The sequence below is a fragment of the Haliotis asinina genome, chromosome 6, assembly GCF_037392515.1.
Source record: "Haliotis asinina isolate JCU_RB_2024 chromosome 6, JCU_Hal_asi_v2, whole genome shotgun sequence".
Lineage (NCBI taxonomy): Eukaryota > Metazoa > Mollusca > Gastropoda > Lepetellida > Haliotidae > Haliotis > Haliotis asinina.
This window is the reverse complement of record NC_090285.1, coordinates 7,557,394-7,573,255: the sequence shown is the minus strand read 5'-3', so window position 1 is coordinate 7,573,255 and position 15,862 is coordinate 7,557,394. Positions and strand designations below refer to the sequence as shown.

Below are 15,862 nucleotides of genomic sequence, written 5' to 3'. Positions count from 1 at the left end.
AGCATGTCAGCAATATTTTCAGTTTTATCTGACCTGTGAAGTAACCTTGACTTACGTAATGCTAACTGGGTGTATCAGGCATACGAACTTGCAGATAACACTCTGGACTTATTCAGAACATGAAGAAAGGCACTTTGAAATGTCTGATAGCACTTTGGGGGTAGGGGGTTTTGTTAAAGGAATAATTTGTCCTGAAATATTGTCCCAAATTAATAATTTGTTGGCAATGGCCCCAAAATTGATAGTTTATTGTCTTAAAACATCGCAAATGTTAAGGTCATTGTGTCAGTAATAAAAAGGGATAGGTTGTTTTCAACCAAACATGGTTATGTCAAAGGTAAGAGGTCTAACCTCTCTCACAACCAATGAACCACATTATTTCCCTTCTACTGCCTAAAACTCCCTGCTGTGCTAAAGCTGTTAATAAAACACTTCTACATATCCACAGTTTCTGAATTTCCCATCTCACAAGGTCTACCTTATACTTGAAGGGAATTATTTGTTTCAAGATAAGATTGATAAAATATTTATTACACAGCAGTCGGTGATGGAACAGTGACAATATTCTTTGAATTACAAATATTATAAAAGTATATGGAGAGAATACTACACATTACACAATGTCTTATTACATACAAATTATACGAAACAAGTGTTATTCCTGCAGTATCTTACCAAGTGAAAGTGAGGTCAGATACTATAGGAAGGTCATGAGTTTCATATAATTTGTACGTAATGAGATTGAGTGTGGTGTTTTATTTATTACTTACGTTTTATATGCGTTAAACAGACAAAATAGCCTTTATTGTGTTATTTTTATGATGTCAGTTGTCATCGCCTCATACAGCCTCATACAGTAAACTACTCTGTAGCACCCGATTACGTGGTATGCAGTTGTTTCACTCAGCTAACATCACTGGTGGAAACATTACGTTTGTGTTTTTCGATGGATATAATGTCTGAGTTTTACTCACAATTAAACAGCGACACAGCAACTTTTGCAATGTTTACATTCTCACAATGCATATAAGTATAGAATGAGTGAATTCACATGTTTGTTATGAATAGAAAAATAGTTCCGTCACAATGTGATGTAAGAGAGAGGTCATTGGTTATCCAAATCATTGGCCCGTGGAGGTCTGGGGTAAATTAGGCCTTCAGCAACCCATGCTTGCCATAAAAGGCAACTATGCTTGTCGTAAGGGGCAACTAATGGGATTGGGTGGTCAGACTTGCTGACTTGGTTGACATGGCATTGGTTCCCATTTGCACAGATCAATGCTCATGCTGTTGATCACTGGATTGTCTGGTCCAGACTCAATTATTTACAGACTGTCACCATATAACTGGAATATCGCTGAGTGAGGCGTAAAACTAAACTCACTCACTCACTCCAAATTGTTGGAATCTCAGGTGAAGATGTTACGACACAGGTCAACGTGATACGACACTTGTGTGACATATGAGATTAGTATTGACCACATGGGTAATAAATTATGAATACTGTATACAGATACATTCCTCACAAGAATGATGTAACATTTTCACTTGGAAATAACAGAGTGGTGGGGTAGCCTAGTGGTTAAAGCGTTTGCTTGTCACGCTGAAGACCCGGGTTCAATTCCCCACATGGGTACAATGTGTTAGGCCCATTTTCTGGTGTCCCCCACCGTGATATTGCTAAGATATTGGAATATTGTTAAAAGCGGTGTAAAACCAAACTCACTGACTGGAAATAACATACGTTGTATGATGACATGGAGACAGTAGAATGAGTCTGTCAAAAGCGTATATATGCAGAGACTAAGTATTGGTCGTGGGTTTTGATTCCTGAGTTTTTATTGTCTGATTATGTCTGGTCAGCATCAAACCCTTGCCCACTGGTTGCACCAAAGTGGGGAAACTATCTATGGCTGTGTCCTGTTGGTTTTGTTTCCATCGTCTTGTTGGGGTGGTCAGGTAGGCATGTGGCTTACGTATCTGCTTGTGATGCTGAAGACCTGTAATCGAGTTCCAAAATGATTACAATGTGTGAAGCTCATTTCTGGTCTCTCCAGCCATGATATTGCTGGAATATTGCTAAACATGGTGTAAAACTATAGTCACTTACTCTAACCCAGTGTGTTGTTGACCTTCCATAATAATTCTGAAATATTGGGAAGAATTGTACTGTGAAGTCTTCCTGAATTTTGATAATGATGATGAAATACATTTGTTCAGGTGTCGAAAAGAGAGCAATGTAATCATTACAGTCCAGTGTTTATCTAGACAATGGCCACTGCAGTGTTACAGCCGTCAGTGTCAGCTGTCATTCTAGGAAAGGTCAGGAAGTCCAGACAGAAATAGATGTTTAAATATCTTATGGTGCTGAGGTCAATAGATCTGGTTTTATACTTATCTCCATTTATGACTGACAGGCTCAAGAAGTGTGGAATGTCATCTGTCACCTTCTCCCATGAGGATTCTGTATTGCTGATGGGTTCCCTTATCTCAAACTTCTCAGAGTGCTGACTTAAACTGGAGACATCAATGACTCAGTTGTCTGAGCACTATAATTTTCTGCTTAGGCTTGTCTACCTCTGGAGCATCAGAAACCTGTCATCCTGGGTTCAAATCCCTGATGCGGTGGTGGCGTAGCCTGGTGGGTCAGGCATTCACTTCTCACGCTGAAGACCCGGTTCCATTCCCCACACTGGCAGACTATGTGGTGCCCATCAGGGGTTCAGAAATCCCATCACCTGATGCCCATGACAAGTCAGTTTCCTCTTCTGGCAAACAAATAATGTTATCTTACTTGTCCATGAGCTACTAGATCATTTCCACTTACAGCTTCAAACTGCAAATATACTTGGATTTCATTTCATATGTGCTCAAAATGTAGCTATTATATTTCACAATGATAATAAAGTAGAGTCATGTTTCTTTGCTATTTATCACCTTTTGATAAATAGTCAAGTAAACATAACATCAAATCTTCTTTCATAATTACATCATCATGATTATATCATGCAATCAGGACAAGTCCAAAATTAGTCAGGACAAGTTACTTTGCCCTTTGGCAAATGGCTTTTAGTAAAAAACAGTTGGAACCCCAGTCTATTTCCGGTGCCACCCATTGTGATTTTGCTGAAATATTGCGAAAAAAATGGCATGAAATCACACTCACTCACTCACTCACTCACTCACTCACTCACTCACTCACTCACTCACTCACTCACTCACTCACTCACAAATCCCTGATTTGTCCGACCATATTGTTCACCGTAAGTTTTTACAAAGTGGCTAATGTCTGAAACCAGCATCACTTCAGGCTGTTATCCCACTTTAGCCAGACCCGCCATGATGTGATCCAAGGAGTTTAGTTTACAGCAGTGTTGAACAAGACTATTTACTATCACCTATTAACAAATCTTCAAACAAGCGTCATAGCCAGCTAACTGTGAGGACATCATTGATACACATGAACCAGCCTGAGGGTCAAGAACCATTTTGAACTTTACTGAGTATCAAGAGAAAGGAACATGTCAGCATGTAACAGAACTGGCTGCACATGACAAAAAGAACTGGATGCGTTTGTTTGGAATGTGCTGGAGACAAACAAATATACATACATAGGCCCTGACATCATCACTAATTGTCAGTTATACTTGCTGTTATTATTGAGGGACAGTGGGGTAGCCTTGTTGTTACTGACATCACACCAAAGACTTGGGTTCAATCCCTCACATGTGTACAATAGAGTCCACTTCTGGTGTCCACCTGCTGTAATATTGCTGGAATATTGCTAAAAGCTGTGTAAACTAAACACTCACTCACTCACTCACAATACTGCTTATCTGGTCTAGATTTTGTTACTTCTAGGCACGTATGGTACAGCTGGAATATTGCTGAGTATGGTGTTTAGCAATAATCAAACAAAAACCCTTAAAAATATTTTTTTCAAGAAACATGGTAAAATCAATTTGTGATGTACTATCAGCGTTATTTACATTATGATTATCTCAGCTCCTGTTGATTTTTGGCAGCATTCCCATGAACTGGCAATATTTATTTGATAACCTATCCCCAAGAAGATTCACCAGGTTTATAAGCCCCCAGAGTGGAAAGCCAATATGCTGAGAGTTGAATCCATTGCCTCCTTGACTTATCACATCAAACCAGTGTACCAGCATCTTGTGTTACAAGTATCTGTGAGCATGGCACAATTCTGGGTCAATGTGACCTTCGCCTTTGATATGCACCTTGAGTCACCGTTTGCCATCACACAATGCTGAAAAACACAGAGGATTCTAAAATCAGATTCTCAAATTGGTTGCAGATATTCAAATTGTGTATAACATCATAGAGCGAAGATGAATCGTTGACTCAAGCTGTGATATGACCTGCTTCAACAGCTCTGAAGGTTGTGAGAGAGAGTAGTGTGTGAAGGTATGCGGTCACTAAAAGCAGACTGTTCCTTGGGTACGAGACTAAACTCTAATAAGTGGCTGGCTGTGCACATTAAGATAGATATTAATATATTCATAAGATCTATTCAAAATGGTTCCACAGTGGTCGACAACTAATGAACAAGTGAAGATACAACAGACTGATTCCTTCTTGAATCACAGCAAAGTAGAGTCTCTAGGTTCCATATGGTGTGTTGAATGTGTGTTGAACTGAATGCTGGTGTGTTGAATGTGTGTTGAATTGAATGCTGGCAATTTGGGTGGTCAATAAAACAGTTGAATGTAAACAATGTGGGTGGTTAGTAAAGAATTGAATGAGGGCATTGTTGGGACCAAAGTGTTATTTACCTGTCGTCTCAATGGAAAGGTGAAAACCAGAATAAAATGTTTCACTTGCTGAGAGTTTCGAATGTTCTCTTAGTTTGTAGAAGGTGGACAAATAAGGAAGTGGGCGTATATCCAGTATCTTTCATCAACATAGTAATTAAAGTGTGACATTTATACAGTTAACTGATTATTTGGTGATAAAAACAAGCTAAATAACTGGCCTTCTCCTACATGTTGTTCCACATCCCTTAAATTAGACTTGCACAAGTACTTACACAAGTCTCAAAGGTAATAATAAATTTTTTTCAAGATAATTCCTAAATATTATAAAACAGATTGTCGTAATTCCTTTATCTAGACTTGCCTCTTTTAAGGATTGAATTACTTCAAATCAATGGGCGTAGCATTTATCATGGCCTTGGACTATGGCTACTCTGGGATGTAAACTGACTCCCTCACAGCTAATGATTTGTCCAAATGTCCTGTATCTGAAGACCTGTGATTCACAGTTGGGGTCGGACAGAAACATCCATAGTGACTTCGAATCCAAGATTAAAGCGTTCGTTCATCACACCAAAGACCAAGGTTCGATTCCCCACGTGGATACAATATCTGAAGAAGCCAATATCTAGTGTGCCCCGTTGTTATATTGCTGGAACATTGCTTAATGCAACGTGAAACCGTACTCACTCATTCTCTCATCTTGGTACACATGAAACAATAGAATGTCAAGCTGCAAGTCAAATGTTGTCAATACATTTGTTTTGTCCATATTTCAAGAGTCCATAACTGCCAGGGGTCATGACCCCTAACGATAATTCAGTTTATAGTTTTGACATGGCAGTTGTTACTCTTCTTGACCAGCTGATGGGGATTCTGTGGCTCACACTGACGTGACTGAAAACATTTATGAAGAGCATCCCATAAATGTTTGATCCACAGACCCTGAGTACCATGACAGTACTTGGATATTGTGGTTCTTCAAACGACCCTTGTCAGTATTCCTGTGTGAGGTTGAGCAGTGCATAATGGGCAGGACATGCAGGAATGTAATGTTGTGCTGTTAAATTTTGCCAATTCAGATCTGTCGGTGTGGGAGGTGGTGACCCACATCATAACCCTCTCACAACTGAACCTGTAGACTTCCAGGCTTTTTGTATGCAGTTTGGAGCATGACATTCCCCACAATGTCTGTAAACATGTCTTCTGTCTCTATGGAAGAGGGAAAACGGTAACTTGTTACTAAACCAATCTCCATCTATGTTGTGGCCATAGTCTTTGTCCTGAACATCTCTGATGTCACATACGATAATGCTGATGAGTCAGGATGACACTTGATACTAGTCTTCTTGGTGATTATCCTCTACACATTGACAGTTCCTCACTGTCTTGGCTTAAATCCTACACGCTCCTGGTATAGCTGTTGTTTTAGAGGTGACTCTGAAGAGTCTAACTTGCAAATGCTTCTTTTATGTATTTCATGACTGTACTTTATCAACCCGTACAAATTACGTTTGGTGCATGACTTAAGGAATTCATATTTGGTATTCATTTTGGTATAAATTTCAGCAAAACTGATATTTCCAATTTTGATACTTTTACAGTTTGTTTTGTGTGGAGTATATTGCTGCATTGGGTCATAAAAGGACATTCATAATAGGGCTACTTTCACGTGAATTTGCCCATGGCAAAATGTTTTGCGTTGTGTAATCTGTCATCTTAGGTAGTTAAAACCTGGAAACCCATCAAAGTCTGATTAAATTCAACATGACACAGTAAGATGTTTACCATTATACAAGTTAAACAGATGATATTTTTTATAGAGAAAAAATGTGAAAACTCCTGGTGTGTGTGTGGTAGGTGGTGCTGCTGTAATTTTTACCACCAATCTTTAATGTGCAGCAACAGAGTCTTGTGATACCGAGGTAATCTTAGCAGTAGATTTCAGCCTGATTAACCCAGATAGGATGTTTATCACAGTGGCAGTTGGATAATGGACTGGACTACCGGGAACTGGGCTATAATGAGCTATTTTCCTGGGGACAATGGGATGTGTTTTGTGTGTGATGGAGTTGTATCAGAGAGATGCTGGAGTGAGGAAGGTAATTGTGATATTTTATCACTTGGCACATGTTGAGGATGACAGCCATCATCTCACTGAGGTGCGACTGAATGCTACATGTGTCCAGTGCTGATAAAAATGTTGGTGTGACTCATCTCTGTTGGATATCGCTGGCCCTACTTATGCATAGGTCTGGCTTACTTTAGCTAACCTGGAGGGATGGATAAATAGCTCTTCACTAGCTGTAGCTAACCTGGACGGCTGGATAAATAGCTCTTCACTAGCTGTAGCTAACCTGGAGGGGTGGATAAATAGCTCTTCACTAGCTGTAGCTAACCTGTGCGTGGTGGGGAGCTGTGTGCTGTACCTAACATTGAAGGGTAATGATCCTTCTGTATGAAGCAGTGCTGTAGCTAATCCTGACAATAATGGTCCTTCTGTATGAAACAGTCTGTGGGAGCTGCTCTTGCTGCTTGCCATTTTCACTGCTGCTTATGAACAGTTGATGGCAGCATTAAAAAATGAGGACTTTACTGCCAAGCCACCATGCATAAAGTTGAATGCAGCTGTGATTGACTTTACACTGGAAACAACCAAGAACAAAGCACTGAAGGGAGAATTGGCTTAACACTTACAGGTTCAGCTCTGATAATTCTGGTTTGTCCCATGGCTTCATGGTACTCAACAAGGTTCCAAATGTTGTCATGCTGGTCAGATTGACACAAACAAGATGCCCCATCACCACACAGAAGGAAAAGCTGGGTAGAAGGTTGAATACAGTTGTGAAATAAATGTCATGGATGTTTTGCTTGAGCCCGAATGGATCTGTATGAAATAGCTGCAGAGTCTTTAACTCATCTTCAGAACTGTGCACCACCAGGAACTGAAGACAAACATGTGGAATACCCCTTGAAACAGTTCCACCAGCAAGTTTCACTGCTGATCACTTTAAATCTCCTGAAGGAGTTGATGTCAACAAAATGACCCAATATGATCCATCCCCAAGGTCAGCAATCAACTGTCAGACATGTGTTTAAAAGAGATGGTACATTACAGTGCATGAAGTGAATGCAAAAAAGAAAGTGCCTTTCAAGCAAAGATGATCCAGTGCTCCAAGTCAGGTAGAAGAACTGGTCACTGTAATCCCAGGATGTGATGCCCTAGTTGTGATGTGCATGCATCAATAAAAATGCTGTATGCACATGTGTATCGTTATAGACAGGATATCTTCCCAAGACATGGCAAAGTGTTTTGGGGATATGCAGTTTACAATGGCACCATACCTCTAGAGGATGATGTCCAGCAGATATAGATTGTCTTTGATAATTATATGGATCCAAGTTCCATCAACATCAAAGGTATAGTCTGTTTGGGTTCAAATGAGAGTGGCAAATGATCAAATAACTCAAAATTGGGATAGGAGCACAATACATCCTAATCATCTTCCTGACAGGTTGTCACTAACGGGAACCACATTAGTTTATTTGCTCTTTTGCTCCAACAAATTATTATAAATTACTTATTGCTCTCTGATCTTTATATGAACAGATAGGTTTATCTTTCATTGATTTGTCATGAATAAATCCATTAAATGATGTAAAGATGTGTATACTGATCAGCAAAAGAAAAGAAATGTTCGAAAAAACTGAAATCTCATAAAAGTAAGCGTTCATGTTTGTGTCTTCTTTTTATAAACTTGACAGAATACCTGAGTTGTGGATTGTGTTGCTGCTCAGTATACTTCCATGTATCTAAAGGGATGGGGAAAAAGCACTGTTATTTTTCAAACAGCATCAGAATTACAAGAGAAATGCTGGTTTGGGGCCATACACATCCTTCTCCTCCTCCTCCTTATTAACATGCAGGGCTTCATAAATAGCTCCTGACTGTTTGTAGCTAACCTGGATTGTAGCTGGATGGTTTAATTAATAGCTCTTGGTTTACCTGGTTGTCTAATCTGGTTGCACTAGTAGATATCTCTTAGCTTGTGTTTCTGTTAGACAGTCGAAAATTTGCTCAGTATTTTTATGTTTAATGTGGAATGGAAAGTCACTGTTTGAAACTTGTGCTGTAAGTGTGAGAAACTGCCCTCTGACTAAGGTGAGGTCAGCTTCCTGTTTCTGATTTCATTGTTCAGGCAAATGTCAGGAAAAGTTCTTCTGATCTGATCTGTAATGTGATGTCCTCATGTGTTTATGTAGCAATAGTGCTGACATCTGGTTTTAGTGATATGTCATTGTTTATTGTTATATCCTGGCCTCTAGTTTCTGTTGTTATATCCTGGCATTTAGCTTCGATCGAAGCTATTGGTCTCTGTTGTTATATACTGATTTCTGTTACTATAACCTGACCACCTTTTTCTGTTGCTGTATCCTGGCTACTGGTTTTCTTTGCTATGTCCTGGCTACTGGTTTCTGTTGTTATATCCTCACTACTGGTTTCTATTGATATGTATTCACTACTAGTTTCTGTTGTTATATCCTCACTACTGGTTTCTGTTGTTATATCCTCACTACTGGTTTTTGTTGCTATATCCTGACTACTGGTTTCTGTAGTCATATACTCACTACTGGTTTCTGTTGTTATATCCTGGCTACTGGTTTCTGTTGTTATATCCTGGTTACTGGTTTCTGTTGTTATTTCCTGGCTACTGGTATCTGTTATATACTCACGAGTGGTTTCTATTGATATACACTCACTACTAGTTTCTGTTGTTATATCCTGTCTACTGGTTTCTGTTATTATATACTTGCTACTGGTTTCAGTTGTTATATCCTGGCTACTGGTTTCTGTTGTTATATACTGGGTATTAGCCCTATCCTGACTACTAGTTTCTGTTATATCCTGACCAGTGGTTTATAGCATTACCATATCTTGCTGTTGTGTACAAGCTAGTGGTTATCAGATACTAGCTAGAAGTTCAGACTTGACATAATGATGTTTGTTTCTATTGTATAATGGACCCTGGATCTATTTTGTTGCTTATCAGAGATACTTCTGGATGTTTCCCAAGCTCTGTTATCATGCAAGCATTTTGAAACAGATGAGTCTTGCGTCTGTGACCTATGTCTGCTTCAACAAGTAGCTGCACTTGAAATGTGTTTTCAGTATCAGAGCAATAATCCATATGTAGTTCAAGGTTATGGCACTGTCAGTGTCAGGCAGATAAGATAGCAAATAGCAGCAGCAGCAGCAGCAGCAGCAGCGGAGAACTACCTCCCCCCTCCTTGTCATCCTCTCCTCCACCTCCTGCTCCCCCTCCCAGGTTTACTCAGGAGGTGTGAAGGCTCCTCCACCTGGACCTTGTATCAAGGTGTTCCTGCAGACATTAAAACACATACCGCAGATGGATGGAAGTCAGGCACAAACTGCTGGGGATTGGCTGCTTTGATAGACTGCATGGTTCAGTTCTCTTGGATTGAAAACTAGGTACCAGGGGAGCTGGTTCCAGCCTTTCCCTGTTGGCCGAGTGAACTTACCCTGGGATACGGTGATTACCGACAGGCCTGACTGTAAGGCCAAGTAGTACCCATGGTATGGTGATTACTGACAGACCTGACTGTAAAGCCAAGTAGTACACGTAGTATGGTGATTACTGACAGGCCTGACTGTAAGGCCAAGTAGTAACTGTAATATGGTGATTACTGACAGACCTGACTGTAAGGCCAAGTAGTACCCGTGGTATGGTGATTACTGACAGGCCTGACTGTAAAGCCAAGTAGTACCCACAGTATGGTGATTACTGACAGGCCTAACTGTAAGGCCAAGTAGTACCCGTGGTATGGTGATTACTGACAGGCCTGACTGTAAGGCCAAGTAGTACCTGTAGTATGGTGATTACTGACAGACCTGACTGTAAAGCCAAGTAGTACACGTAGTATGGTGATTACTGACAGGCCTGACTGTAAGGCCAAGTAGTACCTGTAATATGGTGATTACTGACAGACCTGACTGTAAGGCCAAGTAGTACCCGTGGTATGGTGATTACCGACAGGCCTGACTGTAAGGCCAAGTAGTACCCATGGTATGGTGATTACTGACAGGCCTGACTGTAAGGCCAAGTAGTACACGTAGTATGGTGATTACTGACAGGCCTGACTGTAAGGCCAAGTAGTACCTGTAATATGGTGATTACTGACAGACCTGACTGTAAGGCCAAGTAGTACCCGTGGTATGGTGATTTCTGACAGGCCTGACTGTAAGGCCAAGTAGTACCTGTAGTATGGTGATTACTGACAGACCTGACTGTAAAGCCAAGTAGTACCTGTAGTATGGTGATTACTGACAGGCCTGACTGTAAAACCAAGTAGTACCTGTAGTATGGTGATTACTGACAGGCCTGACTGTAAAGCCAAGTAGTACCTGTAGTATGGTGATTACTGACAGACCTGACTGTAAGGCCAAGTAGTACCTGTAGTATTTTGATTACTGACAGGCCTGACTGTAAAGTCAAGTAGTACCTGTAGTATAGTGATTACTGACAGGCCTGACTGTAAAGCCAAGTAGTGCCTGTGGTATGGTGATTACTGACAGGCCTGACTGTAAAGCCAAGTAGTACCTGTAGTATGGTGATTACTGACAGGCCTGACTGTAAGGCCAAGTAGTACTTGTAGTATGGTGATTACTGACAGGCCTGACTGTAAGGCCAAGTAGTACCTGTAGTATGGTGATTACTGACAGGCCTGACTGTGTATTAAGTAATGGGAGGGAGTTTGACTTCCCTTGAGCATTACACTAATTCTTAGTCCCTGAATTTGTATGTTTTTATGGTATCAAATATACCCATGAAATATGAAGGGGGCCTCTGTGAATTGCGAGGTTCAGGTTCACCTTGGGAAATCTAGACTTGGTTTATTTAGGACTTTAGCATTGCAAGGGGCACTAGGCAATAAGGAAAATAATGTGGTTCCAGGCAGGACTCAGAGACAGACTACCAGAACATGAATCATTTATGTTTCCAACAATAAGACTTGACAAGTCAGATTAGGTTCTCGTCCATAAGTGGTCCAAAGTCTGTGTGAGACTATCACTATCACCTTGTTGTCGAGTTGGGGGTGGATATGTTCGAGTGGGGGTAGATGTGTTCGAGTGGGGGTGGATGTGTTCGAGTGGGGGTGGATATGTTCGAGTGGGGGTGGATGTGTTCGAGGGGGGGTGGATGTGTTCGGCATTTCATCTAAGTTAAAGAGTAAGCAATATTTGTCACACTGTCTCAGGTCTGATGTAGGAGATATACCTTCACTGCAGTGGAATATATGATATCAGAAATTGTCACCTACCCCAAACATGAAAACCTTTTGTAGTTTATTCACTTCTCATGGAACATGGTGTGAGTATGTCGTATGCAGTTAGGATACGATAACAAGCGCTGACCATGTTGTGTGGCCAGATCAGGCTGGTTGCCTCCTATGACACCATTGTGATATTGCTGGAATATTGCTAAAAGTGGCATGAAACCCATCTCACTCACTCACTCACTCACTCACTCACTCACATGACACATATCACCTGCTTCTGATAAATTCCAACCTGTCCCCCTTTACAGGTTATAGCAATAATAATATTAACAATGAGAATATCTATGGGGCGCTTTTTCAAGGCTAGGTCTCCTGCTCAAGGTGCACAATCTGATCATTATTACCCTGATAACCCTGCTAGGGGTTAGAAAGGTAATAGTGACTTGACATCCCACCGGGTACCCATTTTCTGCTGTGTGAACAGTGGCAGTTTTGAACAGCTTGCTTAGGGTGTGATCACATGTATCACATGTGCTTCATTGTGGGGCATAACTAAACTGAAGTGCCAGAAATTTTCATGAGTCACACAGTCATCCATCTAATTACAGTGACCTGAGCTGTATTCACAAGAGCTCACTCCACCACCTTAGTTACCAAAGTGAATAAGGAAATGAATTCGTAATAGTTATCATGTATTTTATCTCATAAATACTGCTGCCCTGACAAGTCACCCCTAGCTACCTTCATTTTGTTAATACTAAGAAAGAGTGCATTTTGTTTCAGGTTGAGCATAAGTTCTTGTTTCACATGTGCTTTGTCCTTCTTGTGCTTGTAAAAGATTATTTACATCAAACCTACTTATACAGGTTGTTATTTGATTGCATTTGATTCAAGAAAGTGTTCAAGCAATTGATGATGCTCTTTGTACACCTAGATATAATTAAGCTTGTAGTCATTACGATTTTTCCGCAGGAACCAGCAAAGAAGAAGAAAAAGAAGTCTAGGAAAGGAAATAAAGGTCCCAGCAGTGACAGCTTTGACCGACTCGTCCAGTCCTACAAAGAGAAGATGGCTGCAGCGGGGCCCCGTGTCAGGCAGAAGTGGTTCACCTGATCATGGCCGACCTTCACTCAGCCCACCCTGGTTCATCTGGTCATCACTGACTTCGGTTCATCTGATGATCGCTGACCCAGGTTCATCTTATCTCAGCTGACCATGGTTTGGCTCATATCAGCAGTCCTAGGTATGACTGACCTCATCTGATCCTGGTTCAACCAATCTTAGCTTTTCTTGACTGACCCTGTTTCATCTGATCTTGGCAGACCGTGTCATCAGAAATGGGATCCACACATTGTGCTCACGTGCAGAATATAACTTGACCAGTGAACCCTTTCATCTTTAGGTTACCCCCACCACCCCAATCTTATGAAAAGGAGATGGATTTTCAACTGTTCACTACAGAGATAAATATAACTCAATATGATAAGAATATTTCATTTAATGACTTTGCAATATTGGAGGTAATTGACAATTGTAAGCTGATATGACAGTAGCAAATTTATTACTATTGTAAACTGATATGACGCTAAATGAGCTATTGAACATCATAAATTGAAAGGAGAGGAAGCAAGATAATGAAATCTTGATTTGATATAGTCATGTTGATGTTGAGGACCTTAAGTAAATGTGATGCTTTCAAAATTCATGACAGTAGTATCTGAAATGGGTTTAATATGGCATTCAAGGCTGCTTCTCTTAAACAGAGACTTTCATGTACGTATGTTTATGTGTTTATGGCCTCTTGTGAAAGGATAAATATCTGTATTAAAGTGTTAGCCCATTGAGACACCACAGCACAGTCTGACAAAGCAATGCCTCTCAGACACTGTATGCTGAATCGGAGCCAACCTTGGAGGTGGTGGGATTCACTTGTCACGATGAAAACCAGGGCACCCTTGTACAAAGCGACCTTAGTGCTAAGGTGATCATAACTCCCATACCTTAACATAGATAACGACTGGTGTAGCACTGAAGTTGCTTTGTACAATAGCACCCAGGATACAATTATTCCTCACATGGATACAAGCATGATGCCTATTTCTGGTGCCCCCGGCTGTGATACTACTGAAATATTGCTGAAAATCACTCACTTATCGTAATGTCAGTCACCAGACAGGATAACAAGATACGGTTTCTTCGGTATAATGGTACCGTCGGTCAAACTCTCCCTACAAGACCACTTAGCCAGTTTTGATCTTACTGTGTCTGTTTGGAAGTATAGATTTTACTGACTGCTACAAGAGAGGATTACATTTTTTGTTAATGGTTTATGGGCAGTGGGATAGTCTAATGGTGGAAGTGTTTGTTCCTGAAACAGATGACCTGGATTCGATTTCCCACATTTCTTGTGTGATATTGTGTCATTGCTTGAATGAATATTGCCAAGAGCACCGTATAACTGAACTCACTCACTGAAACAAAAGTTTAAGGACTGAAGCAAGTCTGTGAAAAGAGTAAGTGTTATGACAGTTATATCCCTGTGATCACTCCTTGGAGCAGCATTTGGTGGAGCAGTTCCAGGTATGTGTGGAATGGCACGGGGCCGAGTTAGTGCTCCATACAGAAGTAGCTTGTTAAAGAAATATCAAGAAATAGGTCTGCTGGGGTTTTTTTTTTGAGTGTTTAAACAATACATGGTGCCGATCATTTGAGAAATACATTAAGCTGACATTAAAAAGCAGATGACAAGATAACAACTCTTCCTGGAGGAAGAACCCTGTGATTATACAAAGCTTGAAGGTCATTAATGTAGCGGTGAGTTATTATCTCATACAAATGTAATTGTTCTACATTCTTGTTGAGTAAAACAGGTGCTTGACAAGCATGGTAGACATTTTGTGGTCTCTTTGAATAAAGTATATGCCTTGTTATGGGTGTTTATTTGTTCTTCAACAGATGGTGATGGCAGGTATCATAAATTAGTCCCAAGGCAACATAGTTTCCCATTGTGTGAGGGGGTCATGACACTCCTTGTTCCTAGCAGCTTTACTGTGCAGAGCTTTGTCTGTAGGAAATGCTAGAACTGTGATCATGGTTCAAATCCTGCTTTGCCCGGATTGCTATATTTTTAGGTTTGTCTGTGCAATATTCTTACTCTTGAGGTGGATAAGGTAGCAAACATTGGCACCAGCATGCTATTCTTCCAGGTTTGGTCTACCTGTGAAGACCCAGGTTAGAGTTTGTCTGCAGTAACCCATGCTTGTGGTAAGAGGCAGGATCGGTAGTTAGGCTCGCTGACTTGAGTAGATGGCCCAGACTCAGTTATTTACACAGTAAAGCTGGAATATTGGTGAGTGCAGACTAAAATTTAACTAACTCACTCACCCATACTTTGTGGCTTGAGTATCGTTGCACTAGATAGCTTATTGTTTGTTGTTTCCATCACTGGATTATGTGTGCCAGTCTTCAATATTTACATGGTATGAAGTTTCTGTGGTGTCTCCCACCCTGATATTGCTGGAGTATCACCCCAAATTGCGATATACTAAACCTACACATCAGGCTATTTACAGAGACTGCCCTCATTAGACAACAAAACAGCCTTTCAATAAATTGCATGGAATTCATTTCAGTATGACTGGAATGATTTCTTGTTGAAACACGACACAAATTAAATTTCAACGAGCTTGCCATGGATGTTTGAATACTTTTGTGCTAAAAGGTACTATAACAAAGTTGCAGGTGTTCTGTATGGTGTACATGTGTGTTTTTATCCCCCTGGCATTACA

The 15,862-nt window shown here is 40.6% G+C and overlaps 1 protein-coding gene across 1 annotated transcript in view; it reads left to right on the top strand.

Annotated features, from left to right (window-relative positions):
• The window catches only part of LOC137286202 (RNA-binding protein 28-like), a 43,440-nt gene extending 28,439 nt beyond the window's left edge, over positions 1 to 15,001 (top strand). Inside the window, exon 21 of the mRNA XM_067817918.1 lies at positions 13,047 to 15,001. Coding sequence (XP_067674019.1) covers positions 13,047 to 13,187 — 141 coding nt within the window. The 3' untranslated portion in view covers positions 13,188 to 15,001. The remainder of the gene's footprint in view (positions 1 to 13,046) is intronic.
• The last annotated feature ends 861 nt before the right edge of the window (positions 15,002 to 15,862 follow it).